Genomic DNA, 19,707 nt, shown 5'->3' on the forward strand with positions numbered 1-19,707 from the left:
CTGCCTCAATGTTAAAACTCTGCCCATAACTAGTGAAGAAATTGAGTAAGTTATCAAAAATCTCCCAACAAATAAGAGCCCTCGTCCAGATGGCTTCCCTGGGGAATTTTGCCAGACATTTAAATCAGAGTTAGTACCCATTCTTCTCCAGCTATTCCAAAAAATATAAATAGAAAGAAAACTTCCAGACTCATTCTACGAAGACAGCATCACTTTGATTCCTAAAACCAGACAAAGATGCAGCAAAAAAAGAGGGGAAAAAAAAAGGCCAAAAATCCTTGATGAATACCGATGTAAAAATCCTCAACAAGATACTTGCAAATCGTATTCAACAGCACATAAAAGAATTATCCACCATGATGAAGTGGGATTCATTCCTGAGCTGCAGGGCTGGTTCAGTATTTGCAAATCAATCAATGTGATACATCACATTAACAAAGGAAAAGATAAAAACCATATGATCCTGTCCATAGATGCAGAAAAAGCTTTTGACAAAAATACACCATCCTTTCCCAATAAAGACCCTTGAGAAAGTCTGAATAGAAGGAACTTACTTAAACATCATAAAAGCCATTTATGAAAAGCCCACAGCTAAAATCATCCTCAATGGGGAAAAACTGAGAGCTTTCCTACTGAAATCAGGAACACGACAGGGTGTCCACTCTCACCACTGTTGTTTAACATAGTGCTGGAAGTCCTAGCATCAGTAATCAGACAACCAAAGGAAATAAAAGGCATCCGAATTGGCAAAGAAGAAGTCAAACTTTCACTTTTCACAGATGGCATGATACTCTACATGGAAAACCTGACAGACTCCACCAGAAGCCTACTAGAATTGATCCAGGAATTCAGCAAAGTCGCAAGGTACAAAATCAATGTAGAGAAATCGGTTGCATTTTTATACACCAATATGGAAGCAACAGAAAGAGAAATCAAGAAACTGATCTCATTCAGAATTGCACCAAAAACCATAAAATACCTAGGAATTAACCTACCAAAGATGTAAAAGACTTGTACGATGAAAACTATAGAAAACTCGTGAGGGAAATTGAAGAAGACACAAAGAAATGGAAAAACATTCCTTGCTCATGGATATGAAGAATAAACATTGTTAAAGTGCCATTATTACCCAAAGCAATCTACACATTCAATGCAATCCTAATCAAAATTGCACCAGCATTCTTCTCTAAGCTAGAACTATCCTAAAATTCATATGGAACCACGAACCCAGAATCGCCAAAGTATTACTGAAGAAGAAAACCAAAACAGGAGGCATCACAATCCCAGACTTTACCTATACACTACCTATACTATAAACCTGTAATCATCAAGACAGTATGGTATTGGCACAAAAACAGACACACAGACCAATGGAATAGAATAGAGAACCCAAAACTGGACCCATAAATGTATGGCCAATCATTCTTTGACAAAGCAGGAAAGAGTCTCCAATGGAAAAAGACAGCCTCTTCAATAGATGGTGCTGGGAGAGCTGGACAGCAACATGCACAAGAATGAAACGAGACCACTTTCATACACAAAAATAAACTCAAAATGGATGAAGAACCTCAATTTGAGACAGGAAACCCTCAAAACTCTAGAAGAGGAAGCAGGAAACAACCTCCTTGAACTCAACTGCAGCAATTTCTTACTTGACATATCCCCAAAGGCAAGGGAATCAAGTGGAAAAATGAACTCTTGAGACCTCATCAAGATAAAAAGCTTCTGCAAAACAAAGGAAACAATCAACAAAACTAATAGGCAACCTATAGAATGGGAAAAGAGAGTGGCAAATGGCATATCAGAAAAAGGGCTAGTATTCAAAATCTACAAGGAACTCACCAAACTACACATCCAAAAAACAAGTAATACAGTTAAGAGATCGGTTGAAGACATGAATAGACCCTTCTCCAAAGAGGACATCCAGATGGCCAACAGGCACATGAGACCATGCACAGAGTCACTCATCATCAGGGAAATACACATCAAAATCACACTGAGATACCACCTCATGCTGGTCAGAGTGGCTAAAATGCATAAATCAGGCGACTATAGATGCTGGTGAGGATGTGGAGAAACGGAGACCCTCCTACACTGTTGGTGGGAATGTAAACTGGTGCAGCCGCTCTGGAAAACAGTGTGGAGCTTCTTCAAAAAATTAACAGTAGCACTCCCCTATGACCCTGCAATAGCACTGCTAGGGATTTACCCAAGGAATATAGGAGTGCTGATGCATAGGGGCACATGTACCCCAATGTTCATAGCAGCAATGTCAACAATAGCCAAATCATGGAAAGAGCCTAAATGTCCATCAACTGATGAATGGATTAAGAAGATGTGGTTATATATATACAATGGAGTATTAAACAGCAATGAGAAAGAATGAAATCTGGCCATTTGTAGCAATGTGGATGGACCTCGAGGGTGTCATGCTGAGCGAAATAAGTCAGACAGAGAAGGACAGATAAGAACGGGCAAAGAAGGACAGATAATATATGTTTTCACTCATAAGTGGAACAGGATAAACATAACAATGGACTATGGGTGAGGGGAAGGGGAAAATAGTTGGGGAGAGAGAGGGAGACAAACCATGAGAGACTCTTGAATACTGAGAACAAACAGGTCTGATGGGGGTTGGGGAGAGGGGAAGTGGGTAATGGGCATGGAGGAGGGCTCTTGTTGGGATGAGCACTGGGTGTTATACGGAAACCAACTTGACAATAAACTATAAAAAGGAAGAAAATAAAAAGAAAAAATGTGACACATTTTAAGTTAGTCAAATATTGCATAAGGGTGGGGAAAAATTGTTAAAACTTTGCTAGAGGCAAAAGGTAACCTTAGCCTGAGATTAGCCCAACCTTCAGTACCCTGTAAAAATATCTTTGGACACTTCCTTTATCACTACCCTCTCAAGATTGATATGTTAGCAATTATCCTCTAAGCATAGAAACTAAGTCTTTACTAGACAGTAGTAAATTACCTTTTCCTAACAACAGCTAGCCCTTCCAAATTCCTTAAAAATTACACTATTCCTAACTCCCTCCCAACTTGAATGTATATCATCAGACACTCCTCGCAACCCCCATGCAGCTCTTTCTGTCCAGGAGTCATCTCTCTGGGCTTTTAATAAAATCACCTTTTAGCACCAACGACGTCTCAAGAATTCTTTCTTGACCATTTGTTCCTGAATTCCAAACACTTCATATTATTACTATTAAATATTCTAATGTCAGAGGGAAAAACAAAAACAACAGAAACGACTTGTCAATTTACAAACCTTCTTTCTCGTTTGTTTAGGTTTCTTTTGCCTTTCTTCTAGTGACTTCAAAGTCTCTTCCTCAGAGCTGCTGCATATCTTCTGTGTTGCCTGTCTGGTTTGTCTTTTTGGAGGCTGCAAATTTATTCCAGCATCTGCTGTCCAATCAGAATATTCACTTGATGAATCACTGAAAATATATCAAAATTATGAATAAATGGTTTTAGAAAAAGGGATAGTTTCCCTTCTAATTGAAAGATGATCATTTTGTAATAAAATAGCATTATAAATGACATGGTTTTTGTTCTAAATGAACAGAAAAAATAACAATGTAAATTTTTCATCATTATCTAAGGGATGTCAGTGGAATGATTCTTGGATAAAGTATAATAGTTTGTTTCTCAAAACAGAATTTTATATTCAAAATTCCTAAAATAAATAGATAAATAAAATAAAATAAAACACAAAATTCCTGTCCAAGTCACAAAAGCTTCTTTAAATAAAGATGTCTCTTATCCATGGAAATGGTTAAATGTAGCTGTTTTAAAACAAACACAATCGGCTAAGATGCAGAATCTTGGATTTACAAAGCACCTTATTTTATTGTACAAATGAGGAAACTAAAGCCTATGGTGACATGCCCAGAAAGATATTGGCAGGACCAGAATGAAGCAAGTCTCTGGACTTCCACCCCAGTACTCTTTCTACTATAAAACACTACTTTAACTCTGGTTTTAAAATGGACAAGTAATTTTGACCAAATCTAAACCATTAAACTACCTGGACGAGCTTTCACTTTGCCATTCAATAACAGGATCCTCTACAGAAGCATCACTTGTGCCAATGGTTTCATCTTCCTACAACAAGGAGCCAGCAATCAAGATATATGGTTATTAACTAGCATATTATTAATTAGCACACACTACCTGTTTTGTAACACTTTCTCTATTTCCCCCAACAAAACAACATTCCAGGTAAAATGTACATAATCATCTTTCTACATATATCTACAACTCACACCTAAGCCTACCAGATATTTAAAGCTTTCTACCATCTACTACCTTATTGGTATGGGACATCTTTTAATATTTCAAAGACTAAACAAACTCCTTAAGGCTCCCAGATAGAACCCTCTTAAATGTTAAAATGATTGTTTGAAAAGTATCTATATGCCTCTGCCAAATTAATATAATTACTCTCCATAAGATAATAATCTTTTTATGATGTAAAATTTTAAGCATACCAAAGTAGAGGGAATTACCCCTTGTGTATACAATTTCCAGTTTAGACAATAACTCACTGCTTATCTTGTTTTATTTGTACCATCACCACCTGCCTCATACACAAGGGATTATTTTGAAGTAAATCCTTATAAAATTGCATTTTAACTATAAACATTTAGCAAGACTAGGATTCTTTTTAAAACACAACCACAACACCATTATGACATTAGAAAGGTAACATCAATTCCTGAATACCTAACCATTTTTTTCAGTTCAAGATTTTCATAGGTGGGGGAGAGAAGGAAGGACATCATTGATAAGAACTGAAGAACTGTCTGAGAGCCTGCGTAGCTCAGCTAGTTAAATGTCTGACTTCAGCTCAGGTCATGATGTCATGCTTCATGAGTTTGAGCTTGGAATTGTTGCTCTTTCCACTCTCTCTGCCTCTCCCTGCTCATACTGCACTTTCTCTCTCTCTCTTAAGATTAATGGAAAATGTGCATACTCTGCTGATTCTACAGTCAGCCAGTTCTAGGGCTGTAAGCTAGTTACCACCATTTATATTCTACCTTTTTATCTCTGAGCAGATTTCCTCTTGCTCTCTTTTCTCACTGTCCCAAAGCCAAACTTTTGCTGGCATGTTTGATAGTCTCAAACAAAATATCTTAGGCACAAATCAGAGAAGGTATCTAAAGGAATTCGATTATATTGCTGAAATTTGCCTATTAAATGCCTTACTAATGAATAATCTTATTATTTTTTTTAATTTTATTTATTTTTGATATATAGAGAGACAGAGCATGAGCAGGGGAGGGGCAGAGAGAGAAAGAGGGAGACACAGAATCTGAAGCAAGCTCCAGGCTCTGAGCTGTCAGCAAAGAGCCCGAGATGGGGCTTGAACCCACAAACCATGAGATCATGACGTAAGCCGAAGTTGGACACTTAAACGACTGAGCCACCCAGGCGCCCCACGAATAATCTTTTTAAAAGAAAACAATTAAAATAAGCCTCTATTAAAATGACTTTTAAAAGTAAACCCAAAATGATCATGCTAACTGGGAAACAAACAATTACACTGAATAAATAATAGCAGGTATCTAACCTCTGAGGAGCTGTCTGAGTCTTCCTGGACACCTGAGGTTTGACATGATGCTTGTGAATTATGTTCTATGTTGGACCGTGTTTGGTAAGTATGCTGACGCTTGCGCTGTGTCCTTCGTAAAGACCGCCCATGGCTAGGCTGATAATCATTCTGCAATACAAAAAGAAAATAGATTTAAAAAAACGAAAGGCTCAGTGAACATACACAAATGAAAATATACAAAGCAAATCAACTGGGCAGTGGTTGGGTGGGAGTGGAGGTAATAATCAGGAATAAATCCCCAAAAAGAAAACACAAAATAGAAATATATATACTGAAAGTTTGGGCTACAAGAATGTGCCCATTCAAAATTTATTTATTTTATTTTATTCACAATTTATTATAAGATGAAGCAAGATATCTATATCATACCTATGTGTATATAATTCTTTTTTAAAATGTATTTATTTTATTTTGAGAGAGAGAGAGTTGAGCACATGCACACAAATGCAGGGGTGGAAGGTAGGCAGAGAGAGAGGGAAAGAGAGAACCCCAAGCAGGCTCTGCACTGTCAGCCCCAGGCCCGATGCACGGCTCGACTCGCAGACAGTGACATCATGATCTGAGCCCAAAATCAAGAGTCAGATGCTTAACAGACTGAGCCATCCAGGCATTCCTATATAATTCTTAATATAATATCTACTTCTTTAGCTCTTTAAAAAACTACATTTAGTAAACTGATAAAAATATTTAATTTTAACTACAGTGTAAAGTGAAAATTATTTTATTCTAACCTTTACAAGTATAAAATAGTATTAATTATATACCATTACATAAAACTTACAACCCTTGCATGTTATCAGGAGTAAATAGGGGCACTTGGGTGGCTTAGTCGGTTAAGCATCCAACTCTTAGTTTTCAGCTCGGCTCAGGATCTCGAGGTTCATGGGTTCGAGCCCCACATCGGGCTCTGTACTGACAGTGCAGAGCCTGCCTGGCATTCTGTCTCTCTCCCTCTCTCTCTGCTCCTCCTGCTCGCTCTCTCTCTCAAAGTACATAAACTTTAAAAAAACCTCTTATAAGTAAAGCAGTATCAAGGACCAGTTTCTTATCCTATATGTAAATATTTCTCATTTTTGATATAAATAAAAATGTTTATAGATCCAACTACTTTACTAATCTTAGACAAGTCTGATATTTGACAAATCAGCTTGGCAGGAAACAAGAATATAAATCATGGATCTGAATCCCTGAAAATCTCTAAGAAAATAATCTTATCAGAGAACATCAAATAAGCTAAGAAAACCTCAACAGAAAGTAAGAAAAGTGGGTATCAAAATGATCTAAGGATATTTGGAGATATTCATATGGTACTTACCTAAAATTGTGTTTATCAGTACTGAAAAAAAACATTTAAAATTCAAAGTCCATTGCCTAGATTTCTTTCATAAAGTTAAAATCATGCTAGACTCTCCAAGTTACTGAACTTTTCAGGAGTTATGGTTAAATTGGGAACAAGAACATACATTTTTATGCCAGTAGTTTGTTCAATCTCAGAATACTAGTAAGGGGCTTATTAGGTACCCTATCAAGTATAGGAATCTTACTCTCTGCTTAGCAATTTCTACTGGGAATATGAATCTTCCCAGTGTATAGATCATATTTTGTTTCTATATGATCAGGTAGGCAAAGAGTCATTGGCCTTTTCTGTAAAGGGCAGAGTATAAATATTTTTGGCTTTGAGGTCATATGATCTCTGCTGGACCTATTCAACTCTATAGTGTTGAAGCAGCCATAGCCAATATATTAATTAATAAGTGTGGCTGTGTTCCAATAAAGCTATTACCAGGAATGGGCAGTAGTTTGCCAACCTCTGACCTAGGGTATCTAAGTATTTATTTTACACTGATTAGTGATCAGCCAACAATTTTAAGCTTTTACTCTAACCATATGAAATTGGCATTTTAATAAAAATGTCCTATATCTACAATGACAACATGTCTTAAATTTTGGAACACAGTCCTAACATTGTGTAATTTCATAATTTTTTAACATTTATTTATTTTTGAGAGACAGAGGGAGACAGAACACAGGTGGGGAAGGGGAGGGGCAGGGAAACAGAATCCAAAGAAGGCTCCAGGCTAGGCTGTGAGCACAGAGCCTGATGCAGTGCTCAAACTCACAGACCGCAAGATAATGACATTAAACAAAGTCGGAGGCTCATCCGACTCAGCCACCCAGGCGCCCCAAATTTCATCTTTATTAATAAGAACTATATATTTCAATTTCAGGTTAAAAAAAGGTTACCTATATGTAGTTAGCTAGCAAAATAGCCCCCTAAAACATAACTCTTACCTTTGAAAAATTCAGTATCTGCAAATATTTGAAAATAGAGTTCCTCAAAGTACTGTAAAACTAAACTTACCCTTTGGGTAGTATAAGATGGCTTTTTCTTCTTTTCAACTGTATAAAGACTGACTTCTATGTCACCTTTTGCAGTTCGACATTCTTCCTGAACCCTGATAACAAAGGTCAAAGTGACAGAAAATCAACAAAAATCAAACCAATAGTGTAAACGTCAGATAACAAAAAAAGAGATAGGCAAACCCAAAAAACAGACTCTTCACTATAGTGAAAAAACTGAGGGTTGCTGGAGGGGTGGTGGTGGCGGAATGGGTGGTGAGTATTAAGGAGGGCACTTGTGATGAGCACTGGTTATTGTATGTAAGTGATGAATCACAAAACTGTACACTGAAACTAATATTACAGGATACGCTAACTTACTGGAATTTAAATAAAAACTTAAAAAATGCAATTGAAATATAACATTGTATTAGTTTAATGTATGTAACAAGATGTTTTGATATATTTATATATTTCAAAATGGTTACCAAAATAAGTTTAATAACACCCATCCAAAAAAATAGTGTTGTTGTAACAGAAGAAAAGTCAGAAAACAAAAATATCTTTTTTTTTTACAAAAATATCTTTTAAATATAAAATTTACCACTTTAATCATTTTTAGGTATACAATTCAATGGTGTTAATGATATTTACAATGTTATGTAACAATCATCATGTTATTTCCAAAACTTTTTCACCACTCCAAACTTTGTAACCATTGAGTAGTAACTCTCTGTTTGTGCTTCTACCAGCCCTGTTAACTTCTCATCAACTTTACCTATGAATTTGCCTAATCTAGGTATTTCGTACATGGAATCATATGCTATTTGTTCTTTACTGTCTGGTATTTCACTTAGCATGTTTTGATGTTTATCCATGTTGTAACAGGTATCAGAGCTTCATTCCTTTTTATGACTGAGCAATATTCCACTGTATGTATATATCACATTTTGTTTTTCCATTCATCTGAGTACAGACACTTGAGTTATTTCTACTGTTACTTACTGTGAATCATGTAGTGATGAACATGGCATACAAGTATCTATTTATCTGAGCTCCTGACTTTCAATTCTATTTTAATGTTTTGAACAAAGAATTATTTCAAATTGCTCTATCGCCAAGCATTCATAAATAGCTATGTCTCCCTTTTTCTTATTACTGCTGATGAAAGAAAAGGCAAAACTACATTATGTTTGCTACTTGTTGGCTTAGCTGGTAAAAGGCTTGGTAAAAGAGCACAATTAAGAAATTTTGTATATTCTCTGTCAAATGTCCTGGATTACCTGGAGTTGATAGTAAAAATAATGTTAGGATTTACAAATAAGGATAGGTATTCTAACTTTTAAATTCATCCTAATGAAATCCTTTCATGCAAGTAAGTCTACTTTAATGGCATATCTAAATATACCCTAAGCACTGGGATCTACAACATACTTATATGGCACTCCCAAACTATTCCAATGTTAAACTGATAGCCTTTTTCTCAGAACTAGTGTTGACTTTGGGGTCTATGTCACAGACAGATTTAATCACATGTGGTCTCATGTTCTTACATAACAGGATTTGTATTCTTATCTTCGAAACTAGACTCTGAACTCATGTAAGTCTAACTGTTTTTCATTTTTTAGTATTTCCCAAACCATTAAGCACAAAGCCAAGCAAATTGAAGATAATCATTAAATAGCTGTTATGGAATTAAGTAAATGGAACAATGTAGAAAAACTAATATAAAACTCAGTTTAAAAACTACTTAGTTATTAAAATTAACTAAATTATAAAGCTCTCAATTTTCTTATGAATGTTACCTTATTGACTCACCTACTAACTCCACTATTTAGTTCATTGACCACCACTCTTCTGCTCCATGCCATGAGATCTCGTTCAGTGGCTATCTGACTCCGAGGAGCATTGTTATGCATTTGTCGGACACCTTCAATTTGACCACTACGTCGAAGCCCAATATTTGGGGAAGAAGATATGTCCATATTTGGACTTCTCAGAGCTAAATAAGAAAGAAAGGCATCACTTTCTGAACAAAAGCACCAAAATTTTTGACATCAGTACTCTAAAATAGAAGAGTCTAAGATAGTACTTCTCAACAACACTGCTATCTATTTGCTAAATTTTCTATACCACCTTTATGGGTTTTTTTTTAGTGTGATGAATAAAGCAAAGCACTCAATAAATGTTTAAAGTTTCTATCATTCTTAAATGTTTTTAAAGTACATTCCCATCTGTCATATACTAAATGCTCCAGAAATACAAAAAGTATATTTAACATGATTTGGTAGCTTAGTAGTTAATAAACTAATGTTTATTAGTACTAGTTCAAAAAGCAACTTTTATATTTTTTTAAATTAATTTTTGAGAGACAGAGAGAGACAGTGCGAGCAGGGGAGGGTCAGAGAGAGAGGGAGACACAGAATCCGAAACAGGCTCCAGGCTCTGAGCTAGCTGTCAGCACAGAGCCCGATGCAGGACTCCAACCCACGAACCATGAGATCATGACCTGAACCAAAGCCAGATGTTCAACTGACTGAGACACCCAGGCACCACAAAAAGCAACTTTTAATCTAAATCCTGTATTTAGCCCATTTAAAGTTTTATATATAAAGCTTCAATAGCCTTTCAAAAATAGTAAGAGAAAAAGTATAAACAAAAAAAATTTTTTTTAATTTATTTATTTTGAGAGGGGGTGGACAGAGAGAGATAGGAGGGGAGAGAATGCCAACCAGGCTCTTCCTTAATGTCAGCATGGAGCCCGATGTGGGGCTTGATGTCACACACCATGAGATCATGACATGAGCTGAAATCAAGAAGTGGATGCTCAACCAACTGAACGACCCAGGCAACCCCCCAAAGTATTTTTTAACTATCAAAATTCATTTTCAAAATTGATATGCAATTAAAGAAAGAAGAAATAAATTAATAAAACTTTAAACCCCTGTTAATTTATTTTTGACATATCCCTGTTAATTTATTTTTGTTGTATTTGGAAATAAAATAAAAATAGAAATTGAATCATTCATTCAACTGTTAAAAGAAGCACCAGGAGAGATTAAAAAAATTGAAATAAACATTGGAAGTAGAAGTCAGTGGGTCTACTTTGACTAATGGCATTTCAAATCTATCCATAGAAATCTAGTACTGAGGGTAGAGCTGAACACTAATTTCATTAATGGATCTCTAAATCAGGATTCTTAAAAAGTTTTATGTCTAAGAAACAAAAGGCCTAGATATATAGGATTATCAGCCCACTTCTTATCTTGCCCCAGGATAAGGAAAGCTTATCTGAGTTAGGTGCTCCATAGGTAAACAAAGAATTTTTTATTTTAATTTTATGGGATACATAAGAATCAGGAAATGAGTAAAATATACTGTGAATCACATAAAATTTAAGTCATTTTGCTCATTTCTTGGACTCCAAAAGCCATGACACCTGAAAGAACTGCAATTACATAAATGTAAAAAGAAACATATTTGCCAAATGCCATAAGAACACTGCATTTTAAAGTACAACTAATGCTTCTTGATAAAAGTAAAATTGACACTGTTCACTTTGGCAGCACATACATTAAATCTGGAATGATACAGAGAAGATTAGCATGGTCCCTGTACAAAGATGATATGCAAATTCATGAAGCATTCCATAATTTTAAAAAAGTATGATTGACAGAAGTTAAGATTTATATAAAATTCAGATACATAAAGTGAAGGAAAAAATATTATAAATTACAATACTGTCAGTAATTTATATCAAACTGTTATGAAAGTCAATTCAGAAGTTTCACCTGGGGGCGCCTGGGTGGCTCAGTCAGTTGTGTCCAACTCATGATTTTGGCTCAGGTCAGGATCTCAGAGTTGTGAGATCAGCCCCGTATGGGGCTCTGTGGTGGGCATGGAGCCTGCTGGAGATTCTCTCTCCCTCTTCCTCTGTCCTTCCCCTACTTGGATGTGCACACACACTGTCTCTGTCTCTGTCTGTCTCTCTGTCTGTCTGTCTGTCTGTCTCTCTCTCTCTTTAAAAAAAATGTATCTGTATTCCCTAAGAATAGGGTTCACCTTCCAGGGGCACCCGGGTGGCTCAGTTGGTTGAGCATCGGACTTCGGCTCAGGTCATGATATCACAGTTCGCAGGTTCGTGGGTTTGAGCCTCACGTCAGGCTCTGTGCTGACAGCTAACTCAGAGTCTGGAGCCTGTCTTCAGATTCTGTGTCTCCCTCTCTCTCTGACCCTCCCCTGCTCATGCTCTCTCTCTCTCTCTCTCTCTCTCTCTCTCTCTCAAAAAAATTTTTTAAAAATTATCTTTGAGCATATTTCTGTAAATTTAAGAGATTAGGGGATGTTGCTTTCTTTTCAACAATGGGCAGTAAATTTTTTGTTAGTAAATTTTAAATTCACAGTGGTTTTAATTTTGAAAACTTCATGTTGGTTCCCCTTTTACAAAAAGGCTGTAGACTTAATATAGTACCTTACTTCACTTATTAGAACAAAAGTAAAGACTGCTAATACATTATTGAGTTAACAGAATATAGTATATTAAAATATACTACCTGCATTTTTAGGAGATGCTAAGACATTTTAGCAACAAATAACAATGATATTATCGCATTTTGATGCCTTTGATATCACAATTGTAAATTAATAAAAATGTTTTTATTTAAAAACCTCAAAAGTTCCTTACATAGAATTACTTAATACAAGTGAAATAAAGTACCTTTATCATATAAATATACATATACTTACCACCATTAGCAGAATATGATCTATTAATTGGAAACTGTGGAACATCTCCTTCGTTAATTAGTCTCAGATCTTGTTCTCTCTGTAACTCCCTGATTATTCCATCAAGAATGCTCTCATCTTGGTCATTGGTTTGTTGCCCAATTACTTGTTCTACCACTTCACCATCACCTTAATGAGACCAAAGATATGAAGCCAAAAATTACTTAAAATTTTAATATACCCTAAATCCAGTAAAACAAACCTTAATCTATAAAATTTCCAGGCAATTACTTAAAAAACAAGATTAAAATAAAAATAAAACATACTTAATAGTATTTGTAAGGAGCTTTTAAATTGTTTGATACATCAGTTTCTGTGTATGATTTAACAAATGTCCCCAAATTAGCCATTACTATGAGGGTCTTATCATCTTAATGAATAATCATTAAATTATGAATTTTCAAATATATATTATTGATTGAATATTCCAAGCAAAAAGTCTGGAGTAGAGATCTGAGTAAGTTTTAAATTAAGTTCAACCATAGATACATGAAATGTTTTGCATCTTTCATAAGAATTTCATTTCTGAAATAAATCAAAATAATGGTCTTCCAAATACTGTCTCTTTTGAAAACACCTCAGTATATTGATAAGCACAGAAATTCTTACTATTTACATACTGAAATCAAATCACAAATGAACAAGAAGAGACCACAACCAATACCACAGGAATAAAAATAATTATTAGAGAATATTATGAAAAATTATATCCTAATGAGAAAAAATGAAATCTGGCCATTCATAGCAACATGGATGAAACTCGAGGGTATCATGCAAAGTGAAATAAGTCAGGCAGAGGAGGACAGATCCCATATGTTTTCACTCATAAGTGCAATAGGAGAAACTTAACAGAGGACCATGGCAGAGGGGAAGGGGGAAAGTAGTTGGGGAGAGGGAGGGAGGCAAACCATGAGAGACTCTTAAATATTTAGAACAAATTGGGGGCTGTTGGGGGAGGGAGAGAGGAGAAGGGGGATGATGGGCATGGAGAAGGGATGCATGTGGGGATGAGCAATGGGTATTATATGGAATCTAACTTGACAACAAACCCTAAAAGGAAAAAAAAAAAGAAAAGTAGATGTGAAGGAAGGTATAAGAAATGGAAATACATTTTTGTTGAAGGTTAAAAAAAAGTAATTTTGTCTTAAATGAGACTGGTTATTTGGAGAGAAATGGCTTGGGACAAAATCTAAATGCAAAGGAAAGTTGTAGAAGGTTCATGAAGGGAAATCTTTGGAAAGAAATTTTATCTGTGGTCTGGATGGATAAGGTTAAAATGAATGGATTTTAAAAGTACACTCTTGTAAGATTAAAACTGCCCCTCCTTTGATCCAAAGGCTAGGAAAATGGTGGTGATATCCTCACTGCTGGCGTCCAAATGGTCCACATTTGTGTTGTTCCTGTTTAGCAGAGGAATGGATGCCTCTGCCATATGAGGGATGGATGGGTGGATGGATGATATATGAAGGGCTTTTACTGAGATACATGGGAACCATTTTGCTAAACTTAGCCCAGTATATGCCGAAAACGGATATACACATGGCTGGAACATATTTATGTGGGTATTGCTAAACAAAGCAAGGGAACCGACCTTGATTGTGACCCTTTTAACTTCCCCTCAATGGCAGATTATCGATGTGTAAATGACTGTTGGGCTAAAATAAAATTAGTGCACCCTTCTACATCCAGGGTAGTCTTGCTTGGTCATAGTCCATACCCCTAAGGTCCTGAAGGAGGGAAATGGAGGGGTAGGAGGAATCAGAGAAGACATGTCAGCTCTCAGAGTCAAGCCTGGGTAAGAGCGACTACTCCCAGAACCTTGTGAGACTGACAGGGTTTTTGCCTGCCAGTCGCATAGTCAGCCAAACTGAGGGGTCAGGAGATAAGGCTTCTCCAGGCCAACAATCAGGGTCAGGAGATAAGGTTTCTCCTGGCCGGCTATATGAAACTGAGATAAGGAATGCCCTTTCTTCCTTTTTCCTATAGATGGGGAATTCCCCAACCAAGGTCAATACTCCTATGGAATGCGTTCTGAAAACTTGGGATGATTTTGATCCACAAACCCTAAAGAACAAGCGACTCATTTTCTTTTATACCAAGGCTTGGCCCCAAATCAAATGGAAGGAGGAAAATAGGCCACCAGAGGAAAATATCAATTATAATACTATCCTACAATCGGACTTGTTTTCTTGAATGTGAGGGGAAATGGGGAGAAGTCACCTATGTTCACTGGTTTTGTGCTTTAAGAGAAAATTGGGACCTGTATATGCAATACAAGGTCAACCATGTCTTATTGGCAGCCCTTTCCAAGGTCCAACAATCAGGAGGGGAAACAATTAAGGGCCCCTTGGCTAAACCCAAAGCAAATCTAGAGAAGGAGGAAGGAAAATCTTCCACCTCAACCTCCTCCTCCTCGGGACCTCTATCTATAAATCCAGACTGAAGAAAGAACGTGCACTTCTGCTCCCTGCTGCCCACCTTATCCAGGCTCTCCCCATAATGTAACAGGTATGTTTCTCCTACAAGAAACTAGAGTGCCAGAAGGAGAAATGCAGGGAGGCACTACTATGACTAGGTGTTCTGGCAGCAATTGAGAGATCTGGAGATGAGTAACTCACTAATTAACATAAGACTGGAGGTCCTATAGGGAATTTGCCATTCCTCCTGGAGCCCAGGCAATTCCATCCCTAGATCCTAATTGGTACTATGACCATCCCATGGGGGAATGGTGTTACTGCCACTCACAAGCTTGTGTTTTGGAGAAATTAAGAAATTATGGTCCACGGTTAAAACCTTTAAATTACAGTAAATTAGCCACTATATTACAGACAGAGGATGAAAACCTGGTGGCTTTTCTGGAAAGGTTGAGGGAGCCTCTCCTTAAATATATGGCTATCTCTCCTAACACCCCTGAAGCTGAGACAATTCTGAAGGACAAATTTGTCACTCAATCGGCCCCAGATTTGGAGAAAACTGCAAAAATTAGCTGTTGGCCTGGAAGGGACTCTGGGAGAGCCCTTAGGAGCTGCCAGTTGGGTATATTACAACTGAGATCAAGAGGAGAATAAGAAACAGGAAAGGAGGCTTAAGAAAAATCTGAAGCCTTAGTTGTGGCTTTACGTACTACGTCAGACCAGACTTCCTGAGGTCCTGGCACCAAGTGCCATTTATGTGGCCATTCAGGGCACTGGAAACAAGAATATCCTCAGAGGGGACAACTGATACTGAAACCCCATAAGCCGTTCCCCTTGTGTGAAGACAGTCACTAGAGATCTGAATGCCTTTGGGAACCTCAATCTCTGAAAGCTCAGATAACCGGTGTCCCAGATGGGGCCCAGGGCTCTTCATGGTGGCTCCACTCAACCAACTGTCCATTGGAAACCCAGAGCCTTCGGTAACTCTGCATATAGAAGGAAAGCCGGTTGACACCAGAGCCGCCTTTTCTGTCCTCTTTTCCACTCCCAGCCAACTATCCAAACACAATATAATAATTAGAAGCATCTCTGGAAAACTTATGACTAAATTTTTCTCTCAGCCACTGGGGTGGCTGACTTGATATGGGGAGACTTGATATTTTTCAAAATCTGTTTTGTAATGCCAGAGAGCCACATTTCCTTACTAGGAAGGGGCATTATGACTGAATTAAGGACTGTACTGCTACTAGCACCAGAACAGATAAACAATTTTCTAAAGTTATAGGAACTGGATATCAAATATCAATCTTTCCTTAAGGCAAAATTAAATAGGCTTCATGGAGTTGTTCCTATGGAAACTGGATGGCCAAAGGAAGCTTTGAGGATTGAGAACCAAAAACTAGTTCAGGTGCTTAATTATACTAACCAACAGTATCACAAGATCCAAATAAGTATGGAAGAGAAAAAAAAAAACTAATGTTAAATAATAATAGTAACCAAACATGTCAGGGATTTTTTTGGATGGCTATAATGAGTCTTCCCTTCCTAATGGTGTGGCCTCCTCCTTAGGAGGCCTTGCATTTGGAATATTAATACTTGTTGGTCTAAATCTCACTGTATGTCATTTGTAGAAACCATATCATATGCCAGAGAAATACGACATCCAAGAAAATTCTGCTAGCCCAGATGTTCCAAATACCTTCTCATTATACTGGACCTTTGGATGACCCCTGAACCGGCCCTCACTGCCATTCCCCTGTCATTGACACCCTTCAATAGGAAGCAGTTAAGATCGGTAGTCGCCTCAATCCCTAATGACAGTTAGGAGTCACGTGTTCAGAGGGGGGAAGATGATAGAAAAAGACGGCATAAAATAGGCAGAGAGGGAAAGGAGGACCTCAAGTACCTGGTTGGGAAAAACACTTATTTTGGAACAATGCTGGAAGTGTCTGACCACAGCAAACCCCCTCAAGTTTAAGGTACCTCAGAGTGTAACAGACCCTATCTACTCCCCCTCAGATTTCCCTCAGGAATTTGACAAAAGATCTAAGTATGGACATCAGCCACCCCTCATACAATGGAAATGAGCCAATCAGGAATGCATAACCCAGCACGTAGAGCTATCAAGCCAGTAAGCGTAGAACCTGAGAAGGAGGAACAAGGGGGAACGAAAAGGGGAGGAATGTCCAGACTTTATAAAACAAGGACTCTTGCCTGTAGTACTCAGGCATTCACTTTCAAATGTCCCTTCTCTATAAAGAGAGCTTTCCTACTATTCTTACTTTGTAATTTTATACTCTAATAAACTTTTCCCTACTGCTCAAAAAAAAAAAAGAAAAATGCAATAACTGAGATTTAAAAAAATTTTTTAATGTTTATTTTTGAGAGAGAGACAGAGTGTGAGCGGGGAGGGAAAGAGAAAGAGGAAGACACAGTTTTAGAGGCAGGCTCTAGGCTTTGAGCTGTCAGCACAGAGCCTGACGTGGAGCTGAAACCCACAGACCACAAGAACATGACCTGAGCTGAAGTCGGACACCCAACCAACTGAGCCACCTAGGTACTCCAATAACTGAGATTTGAAACGGACTGGATGCAATGAACTTAACAGAGACATCTATATGTACAAGAGGTTTTATATAAACCTAATGAAAACCATAAATAAAAAAATAATAGATATACAAAGAGTAAAGAAAAAGTAATCCAAATATATCACTAAAGCAAATCAGCAAAACTTGAAAGGAAGATAAGGATCTTCGGAAACAATCACAATTCAAGTAATAAAACAGCAATAAGTACATGTCTATCAATGATTACTTTTATATAATATTATAAATGGACTAAATGTTCCAATCAAAAGACATAGGGTGACAGAATAGACACACACACACACACACACACACACACACACACACACAAGACCCATCTATATACTGTCTACAGGAAACTCATTTTAGACCTAAAGACACTTGCAGGTTGAAAGTGAGGAGATCAAAAAACATTTATCATGCACATGCATTTGAAAAAAAAAAGCTGGAGTAGCAATACTTATATAACAAAATATACATTTTATTTCATTTTTTAAAAATATTTATTTATTTTGAGAGAGAAGAGAATACACAGGGGCAGAGAGAAAGGAAGAGAGAGAGAAAATCCAAAGCAGGCTCCATGCGATCAGTGCAGAGACCGACATAGGGCTCGAAAATCTGAACTGTGAGATCATGACCTGAGCTGAAATCAGAAGCTGGACAATTAACTAACTGAGCCACCCAGGTGCCCCAGAAAATATATATTTTAAAACAAAAACTGTAACAAGAGACGAAGAAGGACTCTATAACAAAGGGCCAATTCAACAAGAAGATACAACAATTGTACCCAACATGAAAGCACTAAATACATAAAACAGTTAATAACAAACATAAAGGGACTAATCATTTATAACACAGTAATAGTACAGGGCATTAATATATGCCACTTACATCTGAACAGAATATTAACAAAAAAAAACAATGACTGTGAATGAGACAGTACACCAGGTAGATTTAATAGATATATTTAAAACACTCCATCTTAAAACAGCAGGATACATATTCATTCTTTTCAGGTACATATGGAGCATTCTCCAGAAAAGATCATGTTAGGCCAGAAAAAGAGCCTTAACAAATACTCAAAGAGATAGAAGTAATACCATTCATATTTTCTGATGACAACAATATGAAACAAGAATTCAACCACAAGAAAAAATCTGGAAAGACCACAAATACATGGAGGTAAAATAACATGGGATTAAACAATTAATGCGTTAACCAAGAAATTTAAGATGAAATCCAAAAGTACATGGAAACAAATGAAAATGAAAACATAATGGTCCAAAAGCTTTAGATGCAGCAAAAGTGATTTTAAGTGGGAAATTTATACCAATATAGAACTAACTCAAGAAGCAAGAAAAGCCTCAAAGAAACAACTGAACCTTACATATAAAGGACTGAGAGAAAGGGTACCAAATGATACCTAAAACCAGCAGAACTTAAGAACTAACAAAGATTAGAGCAGAAATAAATAATATAGAAGCTAAACAGTAGAACACATTGATGAATGAGGAGTTAATTCTTTGAAAAAAATAAATTCACAAACCTCGAGGCAGACTCATCAAAAAGCAAAAAAAGAAAAAGAACTCAAATAAATAAAATTGCAAAGGAAAGAGGAGAAATAATAACCACACTACAGAAATAACAAACAATTATAAAAGGACATTATGAAAAAGTATATGCCAACACAATGGAAAACCTAGAAGAAACAGATAACTTCCTAGAAACATATAACCAATCAAAATGGAAGTTGGGAGAAATAGAAAATGTGAATAGACCTACTACCAGCAATGAGATTGAATCAATAATTAAAAAACTCCAAACAAACCACAGTCCAGGACCAGACAGCTTCATAGGTGAATTCTACCAAATACTTTTTTTTAATAGTTTATTGTCAAATTGGTTTCCATATAACACCCAGTGCTCTTCCCCACAAGTGCTCTCCTCCATTACCACCACC

General features: G+C 36.8%; 1 protein-coding gene and 1 non-coding gene across 4 annotated transcripts in view; one reads left to right on the top strand and one right to left on the bottom strand.

The window, feature by feature from the left end:
• Positions 1–19,707, bottom strand: part of BRWD3 (bromodomain and WD repeat domain containing 3) — a 192,324-nt gene that overhangs the window by 59,724 nt on the left and 112,893 nt on the right. For all 3 annotated transcript variants that reach the window (XM_029930082.1, XM_029930083.1, XM_029930081.1), the window contains 6 exons: positions 12,710–12,877; positions 9,782–9,965; positions 7,986–8,079; positions 5,582–5,731; positions 4,037–4,113; positions 3,278–3,446 (listed from right to left, as the gene is read on the bottom strand). In XM_029930082.1, the coding sequence (XP_029785942.1) occupies positions 3,278–3,446; positions 4,037–4,113; positions 5,582–5,731; positions 7,986–8,079; positions 9,782–9,965; positions 12,710–12,877 (842 nt within the window). The remainder of the gene's footprint in view (positions 1–3,277; positions 3,447–4,036; positions 4,114–5,581; positions 5,732–7,985; positions 8,080–9,781; positions 9,966–12,709; positions 12,878–19,707) is intronic.
• LOC115284457 lies at positions 11,516–11,620 on the top strand. The gene has a single exon (XR_003905211.1). It is a non-coding gene; the product is annotated as a U6 spliceosomal RNA (small nuclear RNA).

This window comes from Suricata suricatta, chromosome X, assembly GCF_006229205.1.
Source record: "Suricata suricatta isolate VVHF042 chromosome X, meerkat_22Aug2017_6uvM2_HiC, whole genome shotgun sequence".
Lineage (NCBI taxonomy): Eukaryota > Metazoa > Chordata > Mammalia > Carnivora > Herpestidae > Suricata > Suricata suricatta.